The sequence below is a fragment of the Mixophyes fleayi genome, chromosome 9 (genome assembly GCF_038048845.1).
Source record: "Mixophyes fleayi isolate aMixFle1 chromosome 9, aMixFle1.hap1, whole genome shotgun sequence".
Classification (NCBI taxonomy): Eukaryota; Metazoa; Chordata; class Amphibia; order Anura; family Limnodynastidae; genus Mixophyes; species Mixophyes fleayi.
Genome location: NC_134410.1, coordinates 66,783,640 through 66,805,923, shown reverse-complemented (window position 1 = coordinate 66,805,923; position 22,284 = coordinate 66,783,640). Strand labels below are relative to the sequence as shown.

The window sequence follows — 22,284 nt, the reverse complement described above, 5'->3', positions numbered from 1 at the left end:
GAAACGGTCCCCTCCCCTCCCCTAATAGTTGAATCAATCTGTTCCATTGCTCGAACTTTTAGACCCTCTAATTTACCTTTTTGGCATTCATTAATGTGTGACGATAGACTATGTGATCTAATACCCTTTATAATGTTGCGGCGATGTTCCAAAAACCGCACATTGAGTGTACGAATAGTACGCCCAACGTACTGAATCCCACACTTACAATTTATGACGTATATATCACATAAACGGAACAGCAATCTAAAACTTTCTCAATAACAAAACTCTCACTTGTTGAGAAAGAGATGAAATTTGTACATTTATGGTCCGCAAATGAACAGGTGATACATCTATTTTTGCCGCATTTATAAAAACCATTAGGTCTGGAAGTTAACCAGCATCCTAAAGATGGATTAAGTACACATGGTTTGGCTTCTAAATTATTTTTAAAAAAACTTGGAGATAATTTGTTTTTGAGATTTTTTGATTTTCTAAAGATTGTATTTCTACCCTTATTAATGAATTGACCTACACAGTCATCCAGTTCTAATAAAGCAGAATTTTTGGTAATAATCTGTCTTATTTCACTCGCATAGCTATTATATTTGGTAATAAAAACCACAGACCTATCCGGATCGGTCTTTTTAGGACGTGTAGTGAGAAGGTAATCCCTGTCTGAATCTAGAGCCTCAATATAGGTTTTTTGTTCCAATTCTTCTGGATAGCCCTGTTCTAAAAAGGCTTCATATAATTTCTCAGAATGTTTATTAAAATCCTTAATATCTGAACAATTTCTTCGCATACAGAGAAATTGACTTTTAGGTATACTGTTCTTCCAAGAATTCAAATGGCTGCTTCTATAATGTACATATCTGTGAGAATCAACTTGTTTAGAATAATTCTCCGTGACAATAGAGGAATCTTCTATGCGTAGAGTGATATCCAGATAGTTAATTTCTGTTGGATGATGGTTACTAGTGAACCTTAAACCAAAATTATTAGTGTTTAGATGTGATAGAAAAGCAGATATAGATGAAGAATCCCCATCCCAAATAAAGAAAAGGTCATCAATGTACCGTCCGAAGAGGACCAGGCTCGCCCCAAGGTCCGCACTTTATATGTACTGCTCTTCGAACAGACCCATATAAAGGTTCGCAAAGCTCGGAGCGAACCTGGTCCCCATCGCCGTACCCTTGACTTGTAAATAGAATTGGTGATCAAATAAAAAATAATTCTGATGCAAAATAAAATGGATAGCATCAAGTATAAAGTCACATAAAGGTTGATCCATTATATCCTGTTGTGATAAATAGTATTTAACTGCAGCTATACCCTTAAGATGTGGAATGTTGGAATACAACGCCTCAACATCACATGTTAAGAAATGATATGAAGGTTTCCAAACAATATTTTTTGTTAGACTCAGAAAACTTATAGTGCTTTTAATATGTGACTTTAGCTTAATAACTAAAGGTTGTAAGTGTGAATCAACAAAAAAAAGATAAGTTACTAGACAGAGACCCAACACCTGAAATAATAGGTCGACCTGGAGGTGATATGAGTGACTTATGAATCTTAGGTAAATGATAGTACGTGGGAATAATTAGGTATTGAGTGAATAGAAAAGCATAAGATTCCTTAGAAATTACACCATTTGTCAATGCATCATCCAGCAGATATTTAAGATTTCTCTGAAATATTATGGTAGGGTCTTTATCCAATTTAATGTAAAAAAGGCTATTGTTTAGCTGTCTCATAGCTAGTACTGAACAAGACTGGTGTCCTTAGAGTGGCAACTTTACCTTCACAGTGGTCTCAGTGTAATGAACACATGGCCCATTATATCAAAAGAGTAAATATAAGTAAACAGATGCAATTTAATAATAAACTTCAATTGAATAAAAGACTTGTCCAAATCCTCATTTACCACTTTATTAAATCTAAAATAACATCTGATTTTTTATCTGTCTTTTTTTATCTGTCTTAGTACAAATTTTCTGGCAGCCAATCAAAATGTTTCCACATTCTGGTTGCTTGTGATTGGCCGGTGGTAAAGGGGAACCTTCAGACTTCAAGTACTGGTCAGTTCATAGCGGTCAGCAAAAGTAAGCGGGCAGGTTGTTTTTTTATGAGGATTTTGGATTTTTTATTTTTGGATTTTTTCCCCTAATTTCAACTAAGTCTGATCAAGACAGAAAAAAATATTTTCTGTCTTGGGTCTTAAAAATCCAAAATCTAAATATAGTTTTGATAGCACTATAATGGAAACTACTGAGGAGGAAAGGGATTTAGGAGTCACTATTTCAGGTGACTTAAAGGCATGTAAGCAGTGTGACAAAGCAATGAGGAAGGCAAGTCAGATGCTTGGTTGCATAGGGAGAGGAATCTGTAGCAGAAAGAAAGAAGTACCGTATTTCCCCATGTATAGGACGCACTCATGTATAAGACGCACCTCAATTTTGGGGCCCAAAATTTAAATAAAGATGTATTGCAATAAGTTACTGAAGCAGAAGGCTTGTCTGGTTGTGATTTTAGTGAGAGATCTCACATCAGGTCTAGAGAAGCAGAATTTACAATAAAGTCCCACATTCAGTTATAGGAGGGCAGTGCTGATGCACAGCGCTGTACATACCATACTACATGCTGGGCTAAATTATCGGCAGTCAGCGGAGACTGGGAGGCGCCTGAATGACCTGATGGTCTTTTTACCTGAAACTGGCAGATCTGTTCAGCGGGGACTCCTCTATCATACCCTCACAACAGGGGTCATCTGGGCTCAATTATCGGTGGTCAGCGGAGCTGCCGGTCATGTGACTGACAGCTCCGAGACATCAGAGACTGTGGGAGGCGCCTGAAGGTCCTGCAAGCGCAGATCTGTTCAGCGGGGACTCCTCTCTCATCCCCTCACACCAGGGATCATCTTCTTCATTCAGGTAAGTAGCGCTAGTGTATAAGACGCACCCTTTTTTTAGACCCAAAATTTGGGGGAAAAAGGTGCGTCTTATACATGGGGAAATACGGTAATATTGTCACTGTATAGGTCATTGCTGCAACCTCATCTAGAATACTGTGTTCAGTTTTGGAGGCCATATCTCCAGAAGGATATAAGTACATTAGAGTCTGTACATAAAAAGGGCAACTAAAATGGTGCATGATCTACATTGCAAAACTTAATTGGAAAGACTAAAAGAACTTAATATGTATACTTTAGAGCAGAGAAGGGACAGGGGTACATGTTAGAAGCTTTCAAATATATCAAGGGTTTTAACAAGGTTCAGGAGGGAAACATTCTTCGAAGGAATAGAAATATTAGAACACGAGGACATGCACTGACACTGGAAGGAAGTAGGTTCAGAGGAAATTTGAGGAAAAATGACTTTGCAGAAAGGGTAGAGGATAAGTGGAATAGCCTCTCATCAGAGGTGGTAGAGGCTAATACAGTAGAGCAATTTAAACATGTTTGGGATAGATATTAGGATATTCTTCCAAAGAACTAAGGATCAAATAGGGTTTGAGATTACCTTAGGTTAATAAATGGGCAGATGGGCCAAGTGGTTCTTATCTGCCGTCAAATTCTATGGTTCTATTTCCCATTTGGACTACAACAGTTCAAAAATGAAGAATTTCATTTATATTTAATTAGAGTGGTAAAGGATGATTAAGTGAGTCTTTTATTCAGTTAAAGTTTATTTTAAAATTGTGTGGTTACTTCCTTCTCTTTTGCTAAAACGGGCAGGGGTCTTAGAAATTAGTGCCTGTAATACTTGGACCACTGTGGCAGCAACGTTGCCAATCTTATTCACTGCACCAGCCTTTACAACCCAGTTGGGGCAGAAAAAACTCCATTGCTTTTCAGTGCAGGTATTAGGGAAGCTAGGAAAGGATGGGGGACAGAAAAAATAAAAATATGGGGAAAGAAGGGTTAAGAGGTATAGGAGCAGGCATATGAAGTAACACATAGGGGCATATGCAATTATCTGTGGATTATCTCTGGAACGGTCGCAAAGGCACTTTTGCACTCATAGGGGTGCGAGGAGAAAGCCGCTATGTTGTGGCACCGTAGTACCTGAAAATGTATGCAGCTGCGACATTCAGAGGAATATCACGGCTAATTGAATATGCCCCATGAAAGAAAGTACCAACACCATATTCCATTAGCTTAAAAGAAAAAGGAAAATATCATTTAAAGTATCAAGAACAATATTTTCTATGTAAGAGTACTAATAATGTAAAGTCCAGCGTATTATAATTAGGGAGTGTTTGGAGAACCCAAATTGTAAGTAAACCATGGTTCCCAAAAACATACCTGGTTAAATTGTCTCCCTTGTCATGTATACTACCTCGCCGAAAGTATGTGGACATCCCTTCTAATTTGTATTTTTGCCCATTTCAGCCACACCCATCTCTAAGGGCATAAAATAAAGCATACAGCCATGCAATCTCTATTGTCAAACATTAGCAGTAGAATGGGTCGTACTGAAGAGTTTAGTGACTTTCAACGTGGCACTGTCATAGAATGTCACCTTACAAACAAGTCAGTTTTCTGTCCTGCTAGAGATGCCCTGGTCAACTCTAAGTGCTGTTATTGTGAAGTGGAAATGCCTAGGAGCAGCTGAAGCACGTAGTGTGTAAAAATTGTCTGTACTCAGTTGCAACATTGACTACCATGTTCCAAACTGCCTCTAAAAGCACGGTCAGCACAAGAACTTTTCGTTAGGAGCTCCATAGCTTGGGTTTCCATAGCCAAGTAGCCACACACAAGCCTCAGATCACCATACACAATGCCAAATGTCGTGTGGAGTGGTGTAAAGCATAGTGCCATTGGACTCTGGAGCAGTGGAAAAGTGTAGTGACGAATCACGCTTCACCATCTGGCAATCTGACTGACAAGTTTGGGTTTTCCGTATACCTGGAGAATGTTTCCTACCAAAATGTGAACTGTAAAGTTTGGTTTAGGAGGAATAATGGTCTAGGACTTTTTAAGGTTTGGCCTGGCCCCCATAGTTTCCCAGTGAAGGAAAATCATAATGCTGCAGCATACAATGACATTCTCTAGTGTTGTGTGCTTCCAACTTTGTGCCCATTCATGTTTTCCCTGTACAAAGTGAGGTCCATCAAAATATGGAGTTTGTTGTGGAAAAAGTTGACTGACCTGCACAGAACCATGACCTCAACTCCATAGAACACTTTTTGGGATGAATTAGAATGCTGTCTGCAAGTCAGGCCTGATCACCCAACGGTGCCCAGCACCACTAATGTTCTAGTGGCTGAATGCATGCAAATCCCTGCATCCATTCTAAAAATGCTACCAGTAGAGTGGAGGCTGTTATAGTAGCAAACTAGGAACCAGCTCCATATTAATGTCTATAGTTTTGGAATGACGTGTTCTACAAGCACATATGGATGTGATATTGGATGTTCACATACTTTTAGCCATGTAGTATATAAAGTGGGTGTTTTTCCATTTCAACAATAAACCACATTTTACTTTTGGCTGTCTGAATAGGAGGAGGTAAAGGTTGTTATCAAAATGTAACTGCTGAACTCCTACCAGCCTGGAGATATTCGTTTATAGTATCTCATCTAAAAGACAAAATTTTGAAATCTTTGGACAAGTCATCAGATACGATAAAAGTCACTGCTTTAACCACAGCGTCGCCTACATAGTGGGGAAGCAGATGGAAAGATCTTATTTAATCTAGTTGCAACCATATACTGTTTTGAATACATTTTATATGAATTCTCTTTAATTAGAGTGGAGATGTAAGATTTAGTGACCGTGTGTTAATGATTAGCCAAGAGTCCTCATCTGCCAGAGGGCCTAAGTCTTTTTACCAGTAAAATTTGTTTTTCATGAATGGTTCCAAATTAAATAAACTTGTAACATACTATATATAACAAACATAACTTATAACCTACTACATAGCACTGAAATAATACATTTCCCCATCAGGTAATAGTATCAAGTTGCGTAAAAAGGGGTAAAACTTCTAAATGATTTTTCCCTTGTAAAATAATGCACTTGGAAATAACCATGAATGCAGCATACATTGCCTCCTCTATTTCTATATTGATGAATCATTGGTGTCTAACTACTCTTCTGTGCATGGAAGATTATTTTAACCTACAGATCAATAATCCATTCCTCAGTTCAGTTACCACTCTATTTTTATATGTTTTTACTATGAATACTGTACAGTTTTGTCATCTGTGGGCACAAGGCTACTAATTTTCTTTGTGTTTTACATATATTTACCATGGTGGTTAAAATTGTGCACATATAAATCTGATATAAAACTGTATTATAGTATGTAGGCTTCACACCTGCTAAGACGTAGTTGTAGTTTAGTGTATAGCATGAAAGCTCCTTTTATTTATAAAATGACAAAAATATAAAATAAATGTAACAGATTCAGTGGCAGCACAAGTTAGTATAATCATGTCATCCATGAAATGGGACACAGGTGTAAGAGAAGCAAATATAATTTTGCTATTGTATAAATGACTTATTAGACCACATCTTGTATAGGGTCTAATGAAGGGGTATAGTATTGGGCCTTTGGGTATAAGAAAGACAAAATTATAAATTAAAATAAAATACTTGACAAATTGGAGTTGCTTACATTGGGGGAAAAGCATCTTAGAGGTGCTCTACATATTGTCCACAAATATATTCAATGACAATACAAAGATTCTCTCACAAACATAAACCAGCACTGTATAGGTGACAAAGGAACATCCACTGCAACTGGAGGAAATACATTTTCGCTATCGGCATAAAAAGGAATTTATCACTGTGAGGGTAGTTTGACTGTGGAATTCACTGTTGTAGGTGGTAGTAAAAAAAGGCAAGTGCTCTGGATGGATTTAGATAATAGCTTAGATTTCTTAAAATTAATGGCCTTAAAATTTATAAAGAGCAAATAAAGTAGTTTGAGACAGGGGCTGGCTAAAGAAGGGGATGCTGGGGGAGTGGGGGAAAGTAATCCTTCCTTTTGGGGGCAGGAATTAGTAACACCCCCCACCTCTCCTGCCTTTGAGGTTAAAGTGGAGGTTACCTCTGTTTTACCTTCTTTTGGATCAAAACATCTAGAAGTTCTAAAAAGTTGCATTTGATTGACTTATGTAATTATTTCAATCTCACTAACTATATAACTAATTATATAACAATATAATGGAAGAATGTATGTTATGCTTTGCCCTCTTACCAAGGCAAGCCAGTAAGCTTGTATAGAGTTTTCCAGATGAAGATATATTTAAAAAATGTTTGTAATGTGCAGGAATGTTGTGAGTATAAGTTGACATAAGGCACTGACTCTGCAGCATGCTCCCGGAGGTGGCATCTTCTAACTAGGGCTCGGCCAGGCTTTGCATAGCATTGATCGGAACATTAGTGGTCTATGGTGTTATGGTGCTTCCGCTGTAGTCTCTCACCGACCACCATCACAAACATTCAGCAGCTACTGATTTGCCCCTGGTGATGATTGGCTTCACACTGTGCGCAGTGTAGCACTTCTGCATGTACTTTCTCCATTCTAATATGTTACATTTGAAGCTGAGAGAAGCTAGAAGCTACAAGCACATGTGCATCTGTAGTAATAGCATGAGCAGTAGTAAAGATCTCAGTGCAAATGAATAGGGTAGGAGCATGTGAATGGGACCCACCAAAATTGGGGCAACAAAGTGGATCTTCTGGCAGGCCCATGGGTCAGTCAGCTGCTGGCAATGTTTGGTGATTGTTTAAAGTGTTGGCATGTTTTACAGAATGGTTTGACAGGCTGCTGTACCGTAAGTGCCCAAGTAATCAGCTTTTGTGATCACCTTCACTAATCTTCCCCCTTGGTTTGGATGGACTATATTTGCTTCCTTCACAATGCCTTTTTGGTTGGATAAAGATTTAAGTTCATGGTGATAACACTAGACAAGGATTTGTTTCTTGTTCCCTCATTAATGTTCAGTGATTCAGCAGCTTCATCTGACAGGATCTGACCTGAAGAAAGAGTCAAACTCTTTGCCTTCTAGTTAAAATTATATCCCAGACAAATGTGTTGTGTATTTTCGCAATATTCCCCTTTTATCCATTTAGTGTTTGCTTAGTCATATGGTTACCCTTGCCAGGTCATTTATTTGGGAAGGGGTAATTTATTTGGGAAAGGGTTCTAAAATATTCTGCTGCCCACTGTGCTGTAGGAGGCCTGGATTGACTCATTGTTGAATTGTATGTTTAGGTCATCCAGCTGGTCTGTTTGTGGTTTTGTGCAAAGCTTAACAACCCAGCTACAATACTTACTGCCGTTGCTGGCTCCTATGCATCCATGGTCCATCTGTTTAGAGGGGATTCCAGTCTGGGCACTATTCCTAATCATTGTGTTTTATCCCTGTTACACGCATCTGGTCTTCATACGTAAATCACAGGTTAGACCAAAAAAAAATCAGAAAATTATGCTTTCACTGTATTCCGGCATTTTCATTTGATCTATAGTCTGTACTCATACTGCAGATGTGTGCATATGGCATGATTAAATCCGGGAAACAGTATCGTCTACTGCTATTTTTCAATGTACTTAATCTATGTATGGGTGCATGTTTGTACTTTTGCTACTCTTTTGCTAATGTGTTTTGTTTACAACACTAGTGCTGGTTTTTGTCCCTGTTTGGACATTTGGATGTTTTGTATTGCATTAGCACTATGAACCTTGCAGAGTGGAATTTTTGTTAATGCCACACTGGATGAATTGTTTTGGGACTGATCTAAGTATTGAGCGCTTCCTCCATTTTTTATTTTGTTTATAAATATATATATATATATAGATATATATATATATATATATACATATATATAATTTATACTTATTTTGTGACCTGGGTAGGGGAACAGGTGTCATTTCCTGGGGTAGATGGCAGGGTGTAGCAGCCGAGAGATATCACACAAGTCCAAAGTTTGGGTACAAATGGCCTCGGCCAGTTTTATAAAGCAAGAAAATAAAAATAAACTTTAAAATAAACACCTTGCCTACCAGCACTAAATAAATAGTCACTCCTGATTAACAAACTAAGACAAAGAATAAGAAGTTCTAGCACAGTTTTCTCACAATAAAGATCAGGCTTCCTCTCACATAGACTCTGCAGTCCCTTTCCCTAGGTAGTGAGAGACTGAATCCACTGCCAGACTGATTAATGCTGGCACCTGCAGGAGCCATCATTAATCAGTCCGACAACAGAAGAGAACACCCAGATTGGGCCTTGTAAATGGAGCCCACCCTTCTCCGTCCAGTTACACCCCAGGGATCCTTACTAGCTTTTCCCTAAAGCTGAGCATCTCTCTGGGAAGCATTTCCCAAATATAAACACTCCCTTGGGGTTTTAAAACATGTCACCTGGGACTAATATACCTGCCTGCAAACACTATTGCAGGCATAACTGCTGGCAAGACCATACACAATGAGCAACAAAATCAGGATATATACTTAGGAGATATAGTTTTATATCTATCTATATATGTATATCTATCTATCTCTCTCTATATATATATATATATATATATATATATATATATATATATATATATAAACCTACGTTTCTTGCTCATTTTTTGGTTTTGCCAGCAGCTAAGATCAGCCATTAACAACACATGCTGCATAACTGCTTTGCGATTGTTTCAGATGGACATGTAGTATGCATCTAAACTAATTTGTTTGCAATATGTTTTATCTCTATCAGGGTTTTAATGGCTGCTAACTCTATCATTTGAGACAGTAATATCTATTTGGCCTTGTCTCATTTCCTGTGCAGGTGTCTGTTTCTAAATCAGTTAGGTAAAGTCAGCTCATAGCATTATATGAGGGAGTAGGCATAACATTTCTGTGTGTCATCCCTTCACAAGCTGTCACCATCATTTCTGTGCATCCTTACAGTCTGACACCAATTGCCTTACTACAGAACTACTCACTCACTACTTTTAATTAGCTCGGGCTTCAATTCTGCCTTTTGTCTACAGCATTATATATGTAGAGATGACATACAGTAGTTGACTAATAATCCAAAAATATTAAATAAACACTGTTTTGGAGCAATACATATTTCATAGCAGAAAAGTGCATTCTAAACTCACGAAAATATTTTTAGTCATACTTTTCACTTCACTTTATTCCACAAATTATACTTTTGTGTGCAACTGTACTGTGGACAAACACTCATTACACACATTAAGTATTCAACACTTCCGTCAATCGGCTCATAGTGTCTGATAAAGTACATATGCATATTGCTATTTCATTTCATTTTTCCATGTCCAATATGACCTTTCAGTGTTATGTAAGCAGTATAGTACATACTTGCCTACTCCGGTCCCGAAAACTTGTATCTGGGAGAGAGGGCGTGACTGGAGGGCGGGAGGGGGCGGGGTGAGGCCAAATGACGCGATTCTCTGTGAATTCCGGGATGCGGGAGAAATGCCAGCTCTCGCGGGAGCCCGGGAGACTGACCCGAATTTCTGGAGTCTCCTGGACTAGTTATTCAGTATTCACGTGAAAAACATGTGCCACAATGTAAGAATTCTGCCTCCAAATTCTTTTTTACTTGGATTTTAGATTGCCAAGTCCTGCTCATACTGTAAATGCCTCTAGAGCCTGCCTTGCTAGCTCGTTTCTGAATCAGAACTGAATGCCGATAAACACATATGCAAATAACCCCGGTTAACAGAGAAAGACAGACTCCATGAGGTATGATCACATTTTAATGCAGCTATGTGTCTCTCATTCAAATGCTATTGAGGAGGTGGTGAAATTTGTAAAAAAGTTAAAAAAAATAGAGAGAATCACCCAGTGAAATGAATAGTTTGTGCACTGATGTCTGTGTAATGTAGCTATAGGGTATGTGCAAGTTGGCTGGTAATTGGGCTGTGCAAAACAGCTGACAGTGGGTCAACTAGAATTGTACTTGCTTCATTATCAATGATCCAACATTCACCGCTTGGGGAGCCCACAATGATTTCTGCCCAGGGTCCAATTGTCTGAAAACCAGTTTTACCTAAAAGTCTGACAAAAATATGGGCATAAAGGATTCTGCAAAGAGAAACTGATTTCTCTGCATATTTGCAGTTATTATTAGGAGCTGGCCATAACGCTTTTGCCTTTCCCGATTGAATGGTTCAACTAATTGGTCACATTATCATGAAAAAGGGTGGAGTGACAGTATGACCAAGCAGTATAGATTCTCGAGTAAGCTTAATCCTATGGTGCTTGATGCAGGGTTGGCCACTAATTGGGCGGAATTTGTGCTAAAAAAGAGAGCATGCAAAAATGGAGTACCGTATATACTCGTGTATAAGCCGAGTTTTTCAGCACATTTTTTTATGCTGAAAAAGCCCCCCTCGGCTTATACACGGGTGAAGTTACCTGGTCTCCGGTCCCTCAGCTTTTCAGTTCCGCAGTGGAACGCATGTGCGTTCCACTGACAGGAAGTTCGGCACAAATGCCGAACTTCCTGTCATTGGAACGCACATGCGTTCCACTGCGGAACTGAAAAGCTGAGGGAACGGAGACCAGGTAAGTTCGTTCTCTCTCCCTCACTCGCTCCCTCCCTCCCTCTCTCCCCCTCCAATATTAAGATAACGTTATTTCCCTATTCTTTGGGGGTGAATTTCAGATATGGCATTTGGTGGGTCTCATAATACATTATTATTCAGGATACCGTACATTATGATGTCTCACAAAGTAGTTGATGGTTCTAATTTATACAATTCATTTATAAAACATTTTTTTCAAATTAAATCAATAAAGTAGAGTACCATGCTTACAAATCAGGGGGTGTGGAAATATTAATGCACACATATATAAAGATATTTATTTACAGTTTCCCCCTGCACCCCATTTTGAAATGTGTCAGGGCTTCACTAAAATGGCAAGCTTATATCAGGACCATAAAGCCATATTTATTGAGCAGTTGTGAAAAAATGGCAAACTGTGTATTTTTTTTTTAAATTGATGCTGGGTGTCACACCTACAAGACCACGTTCAAAATCAGTCCTGCTTTTTCTAGATATGCTCCCGAAGCTGGTTGTTTTCATGCCTGCTTTCTGCAAGATAGGGGACAGATAGCATGCCAAAAAGATTTAGCTTCGTATCAACTCTGTGTTTCAGGAATAATAGTTCAATAATTTCTTCTGTGTACCAAGAAATATTCTCTGATTCATTTTTAAAGAAAGAAAGGTGCATATGTCCAAAGAACCAGTCAGATTAAAAATACATGAATCATTCAGTAGCTAATCAATCAAAAACACACATGATATAAAAATGTGTAAAATAAAAATGCATATACAGATGTAAATAAAAAACATAATAATGAATAAATCTACAAAAATTACCAGTAGCTGCTGCATTTCCCACCCTAGGCTTATACTCGAGTCAATAAATTTTCCCAGTTTTTTGAGGTAAAATTAGGTGCCTCGGCTTATATTCGGGTCGACTTATACTCGAGTATATATGGTATCTAAAAGTGTAAGATCCGTGCAAATCGGCATATACATGTAAATCATACTTGTCAACATTGGCATGTTCTGCCCTTGGAGATCAGGGGGGAGGTGGGCGTGTGGGGCCAGGGCTCAGTGAATTGCACTATTCGGCCACGCCCCCTAAACTGCCATTACATTTCTTGTCCTATTACAGTAGGGGGCGGAGCCATGATGCGCAAATCACATCACTAAGTCTCCCGGACATTCCGGTAGAGTAGACAGCTATGATGTAAATGCATGTGTATGCGTAAAGCATGATGGTACGCTATTAAGCATATGATCAATCATCATTATCTTATAGAAATTGATAGTTCAGTAACTTTTACCGGTGCGCTACAGGTCCCATAAAGCCCTGGAATTCTTAAATAGTTTGGTTATGCTGGTGCTTGTAGAACTACAAGTACCAGTATACTCTTGGCTGACAAAGCATGCTTACACTTGTAGAACTACAAGCGCAGACATGTCTTGGCTCCTGGTCCTGCTGGAACCTGTCAACAAAATAATTTATTAAGAATAAAAACTCCCCCGTACGCCCTGGTTCACCAGCTTATTGTTTACCTAATTCTTGGGGGGGGGGGGGGTTGCACATGCCTTTCTTCCTGCCCCGTTCCACCTCTCCAGTAGTAAGGAGGGGCAAGGGACAGGTACGATCAAATCTGTATTCGCGCATATGCATGCATGCTCTTTGTAGGCATGCACAGTGGAAACCAGCATAATTTACACTTCATAAGCAGAGGTCGGTCCCTTTCTGCCTCAGCCCCATAGTGTGGAGGCAGTAAAGAAGTAACTGGTCTACCATTGTTATGATCATTTCCTTTCATTATTTTATGGACATTGTGGAGGGGATTTTGTGGCAGAGCTGTGTTAATCATTACCATGTAAGGGGGGGGAATATAATCCCTAATGAAGAAACTATTGTGTTTTGCATTTAACACATTATATCATTTATTCTAATTACTTTATTTGAACAGTCTAACTTTCCTGCTGACAGATGCACAACTAGCTTCATCAGTTTACACTCTAATTTATACCTCTAAATGTGCACTTGATTTTCACTTGCTTATGTTGCCCGCAGCTATTCCCTTACAAATGGATAACCATACCCTTTTTTGTCATTTGTATCCAACACTGTAATATTTTATATATTTACTTCTATAACTATTTGTACAAAATAATTTTTCTATCTTCCACAGGCTGGTGCTGCACCTATGCTGGTGAATGCAGACTGCCTGGACCCAGGATCTTCGGTGAGTGATACTAATAACATGAGCGTATCATATAATGTGAGCTTGTTCAACATATCACATCTCATTGTAAGCATTCCTCTCAGTTCTATCATTGACTGTTGAATACCACTAACAGCAATTTATTGATATTGGGGTATCAGATATTGTGCTGCACTGCTACCAGTTTCAACTTATGGACTGCAGTATCACCAATAACAAGTTATCAGTCAGCAATACTACCAATAGCAAGTTACTGGTTTGGAATGCCATCATTATATTAGAGATCCCGGAGGGGAGGTCAAGTGACAAGTGTACAAGGGGTGTGGTGATGCCATCGCGTCACCATGGCCCGTCCCCTGCTATTAAATGCTGAAATTCACAGCATTGCATAGTGGGGGTGGGGCTCGATGGCACAAAAACACTTCTTTAAGCCCCACCATCACCATGACCCAGGAAGATACCCGCTCTTCCGGGAGTCTGAGAGGATTCCCTGATATTTAGGAGCCTCCCAAAAATTCCAGGAGAGTACGCATGTATGCACTAGCAAATTATTGACACTGCATCAAAGTAATGTCATTAGCAAGTTACTGACATTTGAGTACCGACATTATGACATTTTTGCATTGGATAATGCCACTAGCCAGTTATTGACATTAGAGGACCATTTGTATCTCTGTTTAGTTTGGCAAAAGCGGAAAATACTTTTGCATTTTGGCATTGTCACCATTTCCCAAGTAATGGTGGCAATAAAATATATATATATAGTTTATTTTGTAGCATGAATAATGCTCATGAGACAGAATATGATTGTATTAAAGTATTATTATTGTTTATTTATAAAGCTCTGACTTATCATGGAACGCAGTACATTGAGGAGAATGTGATACAAATAACATACAATGACATGTAACAGAGAGTAAAGACAGCTCAGAGAAGGGATGTAATTGCAGAGGAAATAAGTTGGTCATTGTAATGGGGTCACAGATATTAAAGTAATTTATTGTTTTCCAATAAGCATTGTCTAAGCAATTTCTTGTGTTTTCCAAAGCACAAACAATTTATTTAGCAGATGCAAAAGTTTTAGCAGTTCAATACATAATTATAATACAGTACAACCGATACCAAAGATATATACATACCGCTGCGCCCGCCTGCGCTTGCTGCGCTCCACTGGTACCAGCTACAGTACTTCAACCCAGAATACTGTGGTCAGAGAATGACTAGCCTAGCTGGTCCCAGGGAGCTTGTATATATATATACTCAGTGCTACAGAGAAAACAATACAGATGATGTGACTTGCTTCTATAGGTCCAGGCTTCAGGAGGGTCCAGTGTAATGCAGGTCATAGGCTAGTTCAAACAACCCCCTCCAAGGGTGAGGGTCAACATTTCAGATGATTCTCCCGCCCAGAAACAAGTTTAAGCTAATCTATTCACAATACACAGTCAGTAACATTTTAAACATTTATTCCCTAGCATCGCTAACTAGAGTATGCAATGTGCGATCCCTTCGGTGAATGAACCGGACAACTGTGGATGAATAGGGGATTAAAATGATACTAAACATGACATGTTTCCTGTAACCTGAACCTTAAGTATCACTAAAGTGTACATATAACCTTAATATATATATATATATATATATATATATATATATATATATATATATATATATATATATAAACTAAATACCATCTGCTCATAAATCACTGTGGAATGGAACCATTATAAATATGAAATATATAAATAACTAAATGTGAGAGTGCGAGTGTATGCGTGCGTATTTTACCGTGTGATCACCACGTGTTACGTGGCATACTAATCGCACTGTAAAGCAATATTAACCAATATACTTTCGTTCATCCAATTATACGACTTCGACACAGACTTGGAGTAGTTTCAGCCTTGACACTTGTTAAAACATTACTATAAACAAGACATTTTCTAACAACTTCGCACAGAGAATACCTATATGCTTGCACTACTTTATAAAAGACCATAGCAAACACTGCACATCACCCAGTGCGGTAAGGAGCTGCAGCTAAGCAATGTGGTCAGTGTCTTCTTTCCTTTTTAGCAAGCAGAGAAATCAGCAAGAAAACATATACAGCTTATGTTTTTTTAGTAGAGAAGACATTTATAAATGTATTTTGATAAAACAAGTGCACACGATCATTTTTAAAGATGTTTACATTTTTATTATGTAACGTTTTTTATAGTAGACCATCAATAATACTGTGTTTAATTGCAATTAATGCTACGTATTCTCAATTATTTTCAATCAGAAACAGTGACTTTTTAAAAAATATGATTTTTTTTTTCTTTTTCATTATCTTTGAATCATAGATTTAGTGACAAGTTTTGCATTGAATTTGCTGATAACACAATCTCTTCCATGTATTCTCAATATGAATATGTGAAATCAGCCTTTTTTCACTTTTTTCTCATAATACTGGAGCAAGTTGAGTTGAAGAAATCTCTACACATGCGTCAAGAAAATAATTCTATTGATTCGTTGTTGATAATATGGCAGAAAGATGCCCTATTATTTCCCGATGTTTGATTTATTATTGCGCCGTGTCGCTAAATTGCCCAGTGTTTGAATTGATACATACTGTATTGTCCCACATACTCACACATACTCTATTGTCCTCTATTGTCTTGTGAAGTGGTAAGGATTTGAGTATGTACAGGACCTCGGCTAAATGACTATGAGGTTCAGCACTGTATTGTACATTGTATAATTATTTCCTGTTAGTGTTCTGGGATCATTTAATGAGATCTGCTCTCTTATTAATGAGATACCTTTTACAAGTAGATGTTCCATGTCCTCTGGGTCTGGGTCTCTGCTCTATAAAAGACTAGTTTCCTGGATCTGGATGTCCTGTCCAAATCCAGTGCAGATTAAAAATAGAGCTACAGTCCTGCAAATATACTTATATAGAATACATTCAGCCTCACAGTTTGTTGCCTCTGTTTCTTTATTACCAGCTGCAGGTCAATCTGCTTCCTGCTGACTCTCTCTTTTGACGTTTCGTTCTTTCTGGATTCTTTTCTGTCCATAGTAAATAAGACTAAGGAGTTTATAAAATATTTTCACAATTTAAGTCTTGAATTAGATAGTGGTGGATCTCAAGTCCCAATTCACCTTACTGACCTGGTCGAAGCACATTTCAAGCCTTTGTAACATGTGAGACACAAACATGTCTTGTCGTATAACACAACAGTGCAACACTTGAATAGCATCTGACCTCTTGGAAAACAAGCATTATGAGAAAAGATTTACATTGATCTGTATCCTGGTTGTCCTTGGACTTTTTATGCCAATGTAAATCTTTAACTCACAATCTTTATTCTCAGAAATCACACTGCATATGTACTTCTGTTAACAGTATAAGTTGGAATAGATGCCTACAACAGTTTTACTTGACAAACAAATGAAACCATGGGTAGTTGTTATAGCCAGAGCTAATTGCATGTCACTCATCCTCTGAAGGGAGAGAGCCTGATTCATCAAGGCCCGCATAGTAACATACGTTTGTCTTTAAACGCACGTAAATCAGCTCTGCATACTCCCAAATTCATCAAGGAACGTATTTGAAGATATGTGAGCTGTTGAATTCGGGTGTAGGTCTGCTACTACAAAAGACACTGCACGATACGTCCAAAGCATATGTGGATTATAAATTCGCAAAAGGACGCACAGAAAAAAATAGCATTAATGCCACAAGTTAATAATAAAGGCATTAATGATAAAACAGTTACAATTCCTCCTGGTTGCAAACACATGTTATAGCATGCATACGCGTCTGTCATCACTACTGATCAGGACTTGTAGCTGGAGCAAGCAATACTGCAGAAAAACAAGTAACTTCGAGATGCCCAGAGCTTGATTCAGACGTGGCTGCGTGCACTTGCGTTTGGCCCGCCCTTACTGTAAACTGACTACGGCAAGTAGTAGAACCCTGTTCACTCCCCAAAATCGTAGGCTGTAGTAGGTGTCCTTTGCATACGAAGATGGAGCAGACAGGGCTGAGTTTACTGGCGTATGTCATGTTCTAGGCATGTGCAGAACTATTTTGCATAGAATACACTCAAAAATCGGCAGATTCGTACCTTTATGACTCGTGCCCAGAATGTTCTTTAAATCTTGGTACCATTAAATATACTCTTCTAGAATCAGAATGTGTATCTAACCGATGTACTTGTGGTCTTTTATGTACAAAATTTACCGTTTTTGGTCTATTGCATATAATGTAAAGGGAAAAAAATGTAAATGTGGACTTTAAACTACTTTGAGTCTGTGTTCATTTGATCTCTCAGTTTAGCCTTAAAACCTTTTACTTTCAGGGGTAAAATACTTTGTTTAGTCATAGTTTGTATGTTCTCCCCATGTCCGTGTTGGCTTCCTCTGAGTGCTCTGGCTTCCTCCCACTGTCTAAAAATATTATGTGTGTGTGTTCGTGTTTGTGTAGTATATAGATGTAGGCTCCAATGGGGCAGGGACTAATGTGAATGATGTGAATGATTTAGTTTTTTCTGGAAAGTGTTGCATTATATCGTGGCATGATACAAATCAATAATAATAATCATTTTACTCTCACTTTTCATTGCAGTTCAAAAGTAAAGTTTAAATAATTCTCCCCATCCATCACAAACAACTATAGCTCCCACATAACAAAACAAATCGTCTACCTAGAGACCTGCAGGCCAATCACACAAACTCCAGATTACCACTGTCCCCAGACTGATGTAATCTAGATATTGTACAGCTTTGGATATTGACCGTTTTGGGGTCACAAACTTGGCAATATTGTTGTGTATGTGGCTAGATTTATGTATAAAATACAACACAGCACAATCCCCTTCTAGATCCAAATACACATTCCTCTTCCAATACAATTGCCCCTACTTTGTTTCTGCTGTTAAAATCTCTATGCAAGTAAATGTAATATAATAACATTGTTAGCACTTTGTGTTGTTTGTAGACATGTGTATTACAATGTGTTTTATATTCACTTATATGTGAAAGTCTGAACTAGCAATGTTTTTGTAATAATTAGAGAGAGCCAACATATAGATGAGTGTGGAATAATTGGGCATATGCATTGTTTTTGGAATACTGTACATGTGAAATATCTAGGGGTGCTTGTTTTACAGATGGTGAATGTTCTTTTACAAACCGCACAATCGAGTACCTGTCAATTGCACAGTTTGCACTTAACTGCACCATCCTCCTCTTATTATACAAAAGAGTGGGCACAATTAACAACGTGGAGTGCGGGATACACAGTAATTGTGCATATAGTTAGCTATTTGTCTGATTTGCCCCATGCCCAATCAATATGTCTTTTATTCCGTGACAAACTGGGATCCTCTTATGGACGGCTTTCATAAACTAAAAATGCATTCTCCAGTGTGGGCACATCCTACCTCGAAATTGCTGTATTAAGATAAAGCTACATGGTATGATTGCTACATGCAAAAACAGGTAGTGTTTATCTTGCATGCAACAAAAAATTGCATTTCCCTCCTTTGCATTGTAGCATGCTTTGTACATAAGCAAAGTTGTACCCCTTAGCTGGATTTGCTTCTAACGCTAAATGAGGCCCTGACTGCAAATGTCAGAAGGGCTTTAAGTCAAATGTTATATATAATAGTCACTTTTACTATTCCCTGTCTGCATGTAATATGAAATCTTACTAGAAGCATGATGTGATGACCGTTACTGGATTTGCCAGATGGTTCCTCAAGAGGTTTGTATACCTCATGAGAGAGCCATACGATAAAACCAGCTGGTGACATCACATGAAGACAAAATGTTTTTTTGTACAGCTTACCATGGCTAGAAGTAATCTTAATTTACAGTGTTTATTCACACATCTTATATTCCTATCATAAGTGCCAAATGGCATTTATCTCATTTAGAGGAGTTTTCTATTTTTTACTAATAAACCTCGTTTTATTTTGAATCCTGAATCCATACAGGACTAGTGTAAGCAAATATCAAGTATCACACTTGACTAAAGCTCTATTGATGTTTGTGTCTAGTGAATACATCTCCTCATGTCCTGCTTGCCGTCTGTAGGGATGCCAAGAGGAATTTAGGGTCTTGGTACAGAGACTTTCTGCATCCCCCTCCCCTCCCCCCCCCCACACACACACATGAGAAGGGATGTGCCCCTGCTGCTGTGTGGCAGTGCTGTTGTTGAAGGGGTGTGGTCACACAGTGAAGGGGCGTGGTCAATATAGGCTGTGGCTGCGCCTATTTTGTCATGACATATTATGCATTAAAATGGTGTTATTTTAATAACACTATTTTAATGTTATTGCGGCTTTCACAACCTGGTTCTACATTCTTGTATGGATCCTGAAATGTTAGTGCCTGTTTGGAAAATTTATAGATACATAAAATATGGAAAGTAACAAGTGAACACAGTACATAACACAGATCACGATGTATATAATTATATAACAAGCAAAATATGTATGGAAAAAATAATCACATATATCTATGTGTTTGGAAATAGCCAGATAATGAAACACAATTGTAAGTGTATAAGAGAAGTGGCTGCCTCTAGGGGCTCTGCAACCCCCACACAAAACCAAATACACTATAAAAATTAAAAGGCGCTCAAAAACATAAATTCAATAATAATGAGAGAAAATTACATAACATTTTAAACTCCAAACTAGTTTATTAATAAACTATCAATATTGGGGAGAATCAAATGCCGACAATGTGGCACACGGACATTGCATGCACACATTGCTAGCATTTACAGTAGGAATCTCTGATGCCCCGTGGACGTTTCTGAGACACCTTGCGTCTAATCTCCCCTCTGTCTCACAATGCAAAACATTATAAAATATATAAGATGAGCAAAACTTTAATGAAATATATATACTTAAAAGGTGCTCAAAAACCCATTATATATATATATATATATATATATATATATATATATATATATATATATATACACACACACACCAAACATATTCAAAAGTCCCATCACCCTAACGCTGGCTATTACAGTTAGATCCAGAGCCGGATTTTTTTTTTTTAAAACGAGTGCTCGAACAGGAAAAAACGAGCGCGGGATTTTTCTTTTTTTTCGAGCGCAGGATTTTCACCCGTCTCGCTAACAATTGAATATGCCCCTAGGAGTCATAGTTTCACTCTCACGAGATCTCCTCAGTAAGAAGATTACTGCGCACCGCGTAAGTGCTACAGGGAGTGGAACAACGGAAGGAGGTGAGTTCACGGAGGGGGGGCCTCATGGGGGGGGGGGGGGGCTCACAGTACCCTTAGCCCAGGGGCCTCCCTTCCCTTAATCCGGCCCTGGTTAGATCCCTAACTGGACACTTGTTTGCACCAGTCTTGCACACTCAGTTCAAACTCAGCTATTTAAGCTTCCTGTCAAAGCATTGCTCTAGCTGATTCCTTGATATGTTAGGCCAGGTGCTGCACCTGTATTCCTGTGGTGTGTGTGTGTGTGTGTGTAAAAGTGTACCGCGTTAACCCTGTCTGCATCCTCAGCCTGCAGATTCCCACGGAAACCATAAGTCCTTCCTCTATTAGTATGTGGCAAAGTGCCCCTATTGCCACATACCCCTCCCCTTAGCTTCGTCAATCTAAACTAAGCGGATTCCGCGGGGAGCACAAAACTGCCCTTTTTGTCACATAGCCCTCCCTTTGGCTTCATCAACCCAAGTGAAGTGGATACTGCGGGAGGCACATTTTTATTAGAGATGCTCACTGATCCCCGTGTTTTGGTTTTGGTTTTGGATAGGGATTAACTTCGTGTTTTGGCAAAAGCGCCCTCGTGTGTTTTGGTTTTGGTCTGTATTTTTTAGAAAAATTGCTAAGATATGCTAAAATCACATAATTGTGATCTTTTTTAGTTCCTACATAATTATTAACCTCAATAACACTAATTTCCAGTCATTTGCAGTCAGTTTTGACTACCTCACAGGTCACAATATTATTTTCATACACTTTCGGACAAAGACTGCAGCGACGTGGCTGGATGCTAAGCGACAGAGCAACGACAAACACACGGCAGTTCATAGCACATCTAGGAAACATTGCCACACAGCAGAGGCAGAAAAGAAAAGTATACCAGAATTAACTAGGCGCTCATTGACTATATGTACCTTACTGATATGGATACAATTAATTAGTAATAAATTAGTAATACAATTAATTGGTAAAAAACCTGAGTGCAAATGGCAAATAAATAATAACAATTTAATACATAACAAATATCACAGAATTAGGTTAAATCCGCCTGTTTGTCACTATATACAATCAATCAGATTTACAATAATAGACCAACATGTTAAATACCAATAATTAATAACCATAAGCGTGGTAAACAATAAAAACATAAAATGTTATACATTAAAAATTGATGGCCTCCAGCCAATTGTACATTCGGTAGATTTGTATCGGATCCAAAACAATGGCAGATATAGGAGATTGGTGTAAAGATACAAACGTCCTAGTTACAGTACAGATCTATATGGTGTTACCAACACCGAAAAAATGTCCTTGCGG

General features: G+C 38.4%; 1 protein-coding gene across 4 annotated transcripts in view; it reads left to right on the top strand.

Moving 5' to 3' along the window:
* The window catches only part of DLG3 (discs large MAGUK scaffold protein 3), a 146,216-nt gene that overhangs the window by 47,671 nt on the left and 76,261 nt on the right, over positions 1-22,284 (top strand). For all 4 annotated transcript variants that reach the window (XM_075184494.1, XM_075184493.1, XM_075184496.1 and 1 more), the window contains one exon: positions 13,690-13,743. In XM_075184494.1, the coding sequence (XP_075040595.1) occupies positions 13,690-13,743 (54 nt within the window). The remainder of the gene's footprint in view (positions 1-13,689; positions 13,744-22,284) is intronic.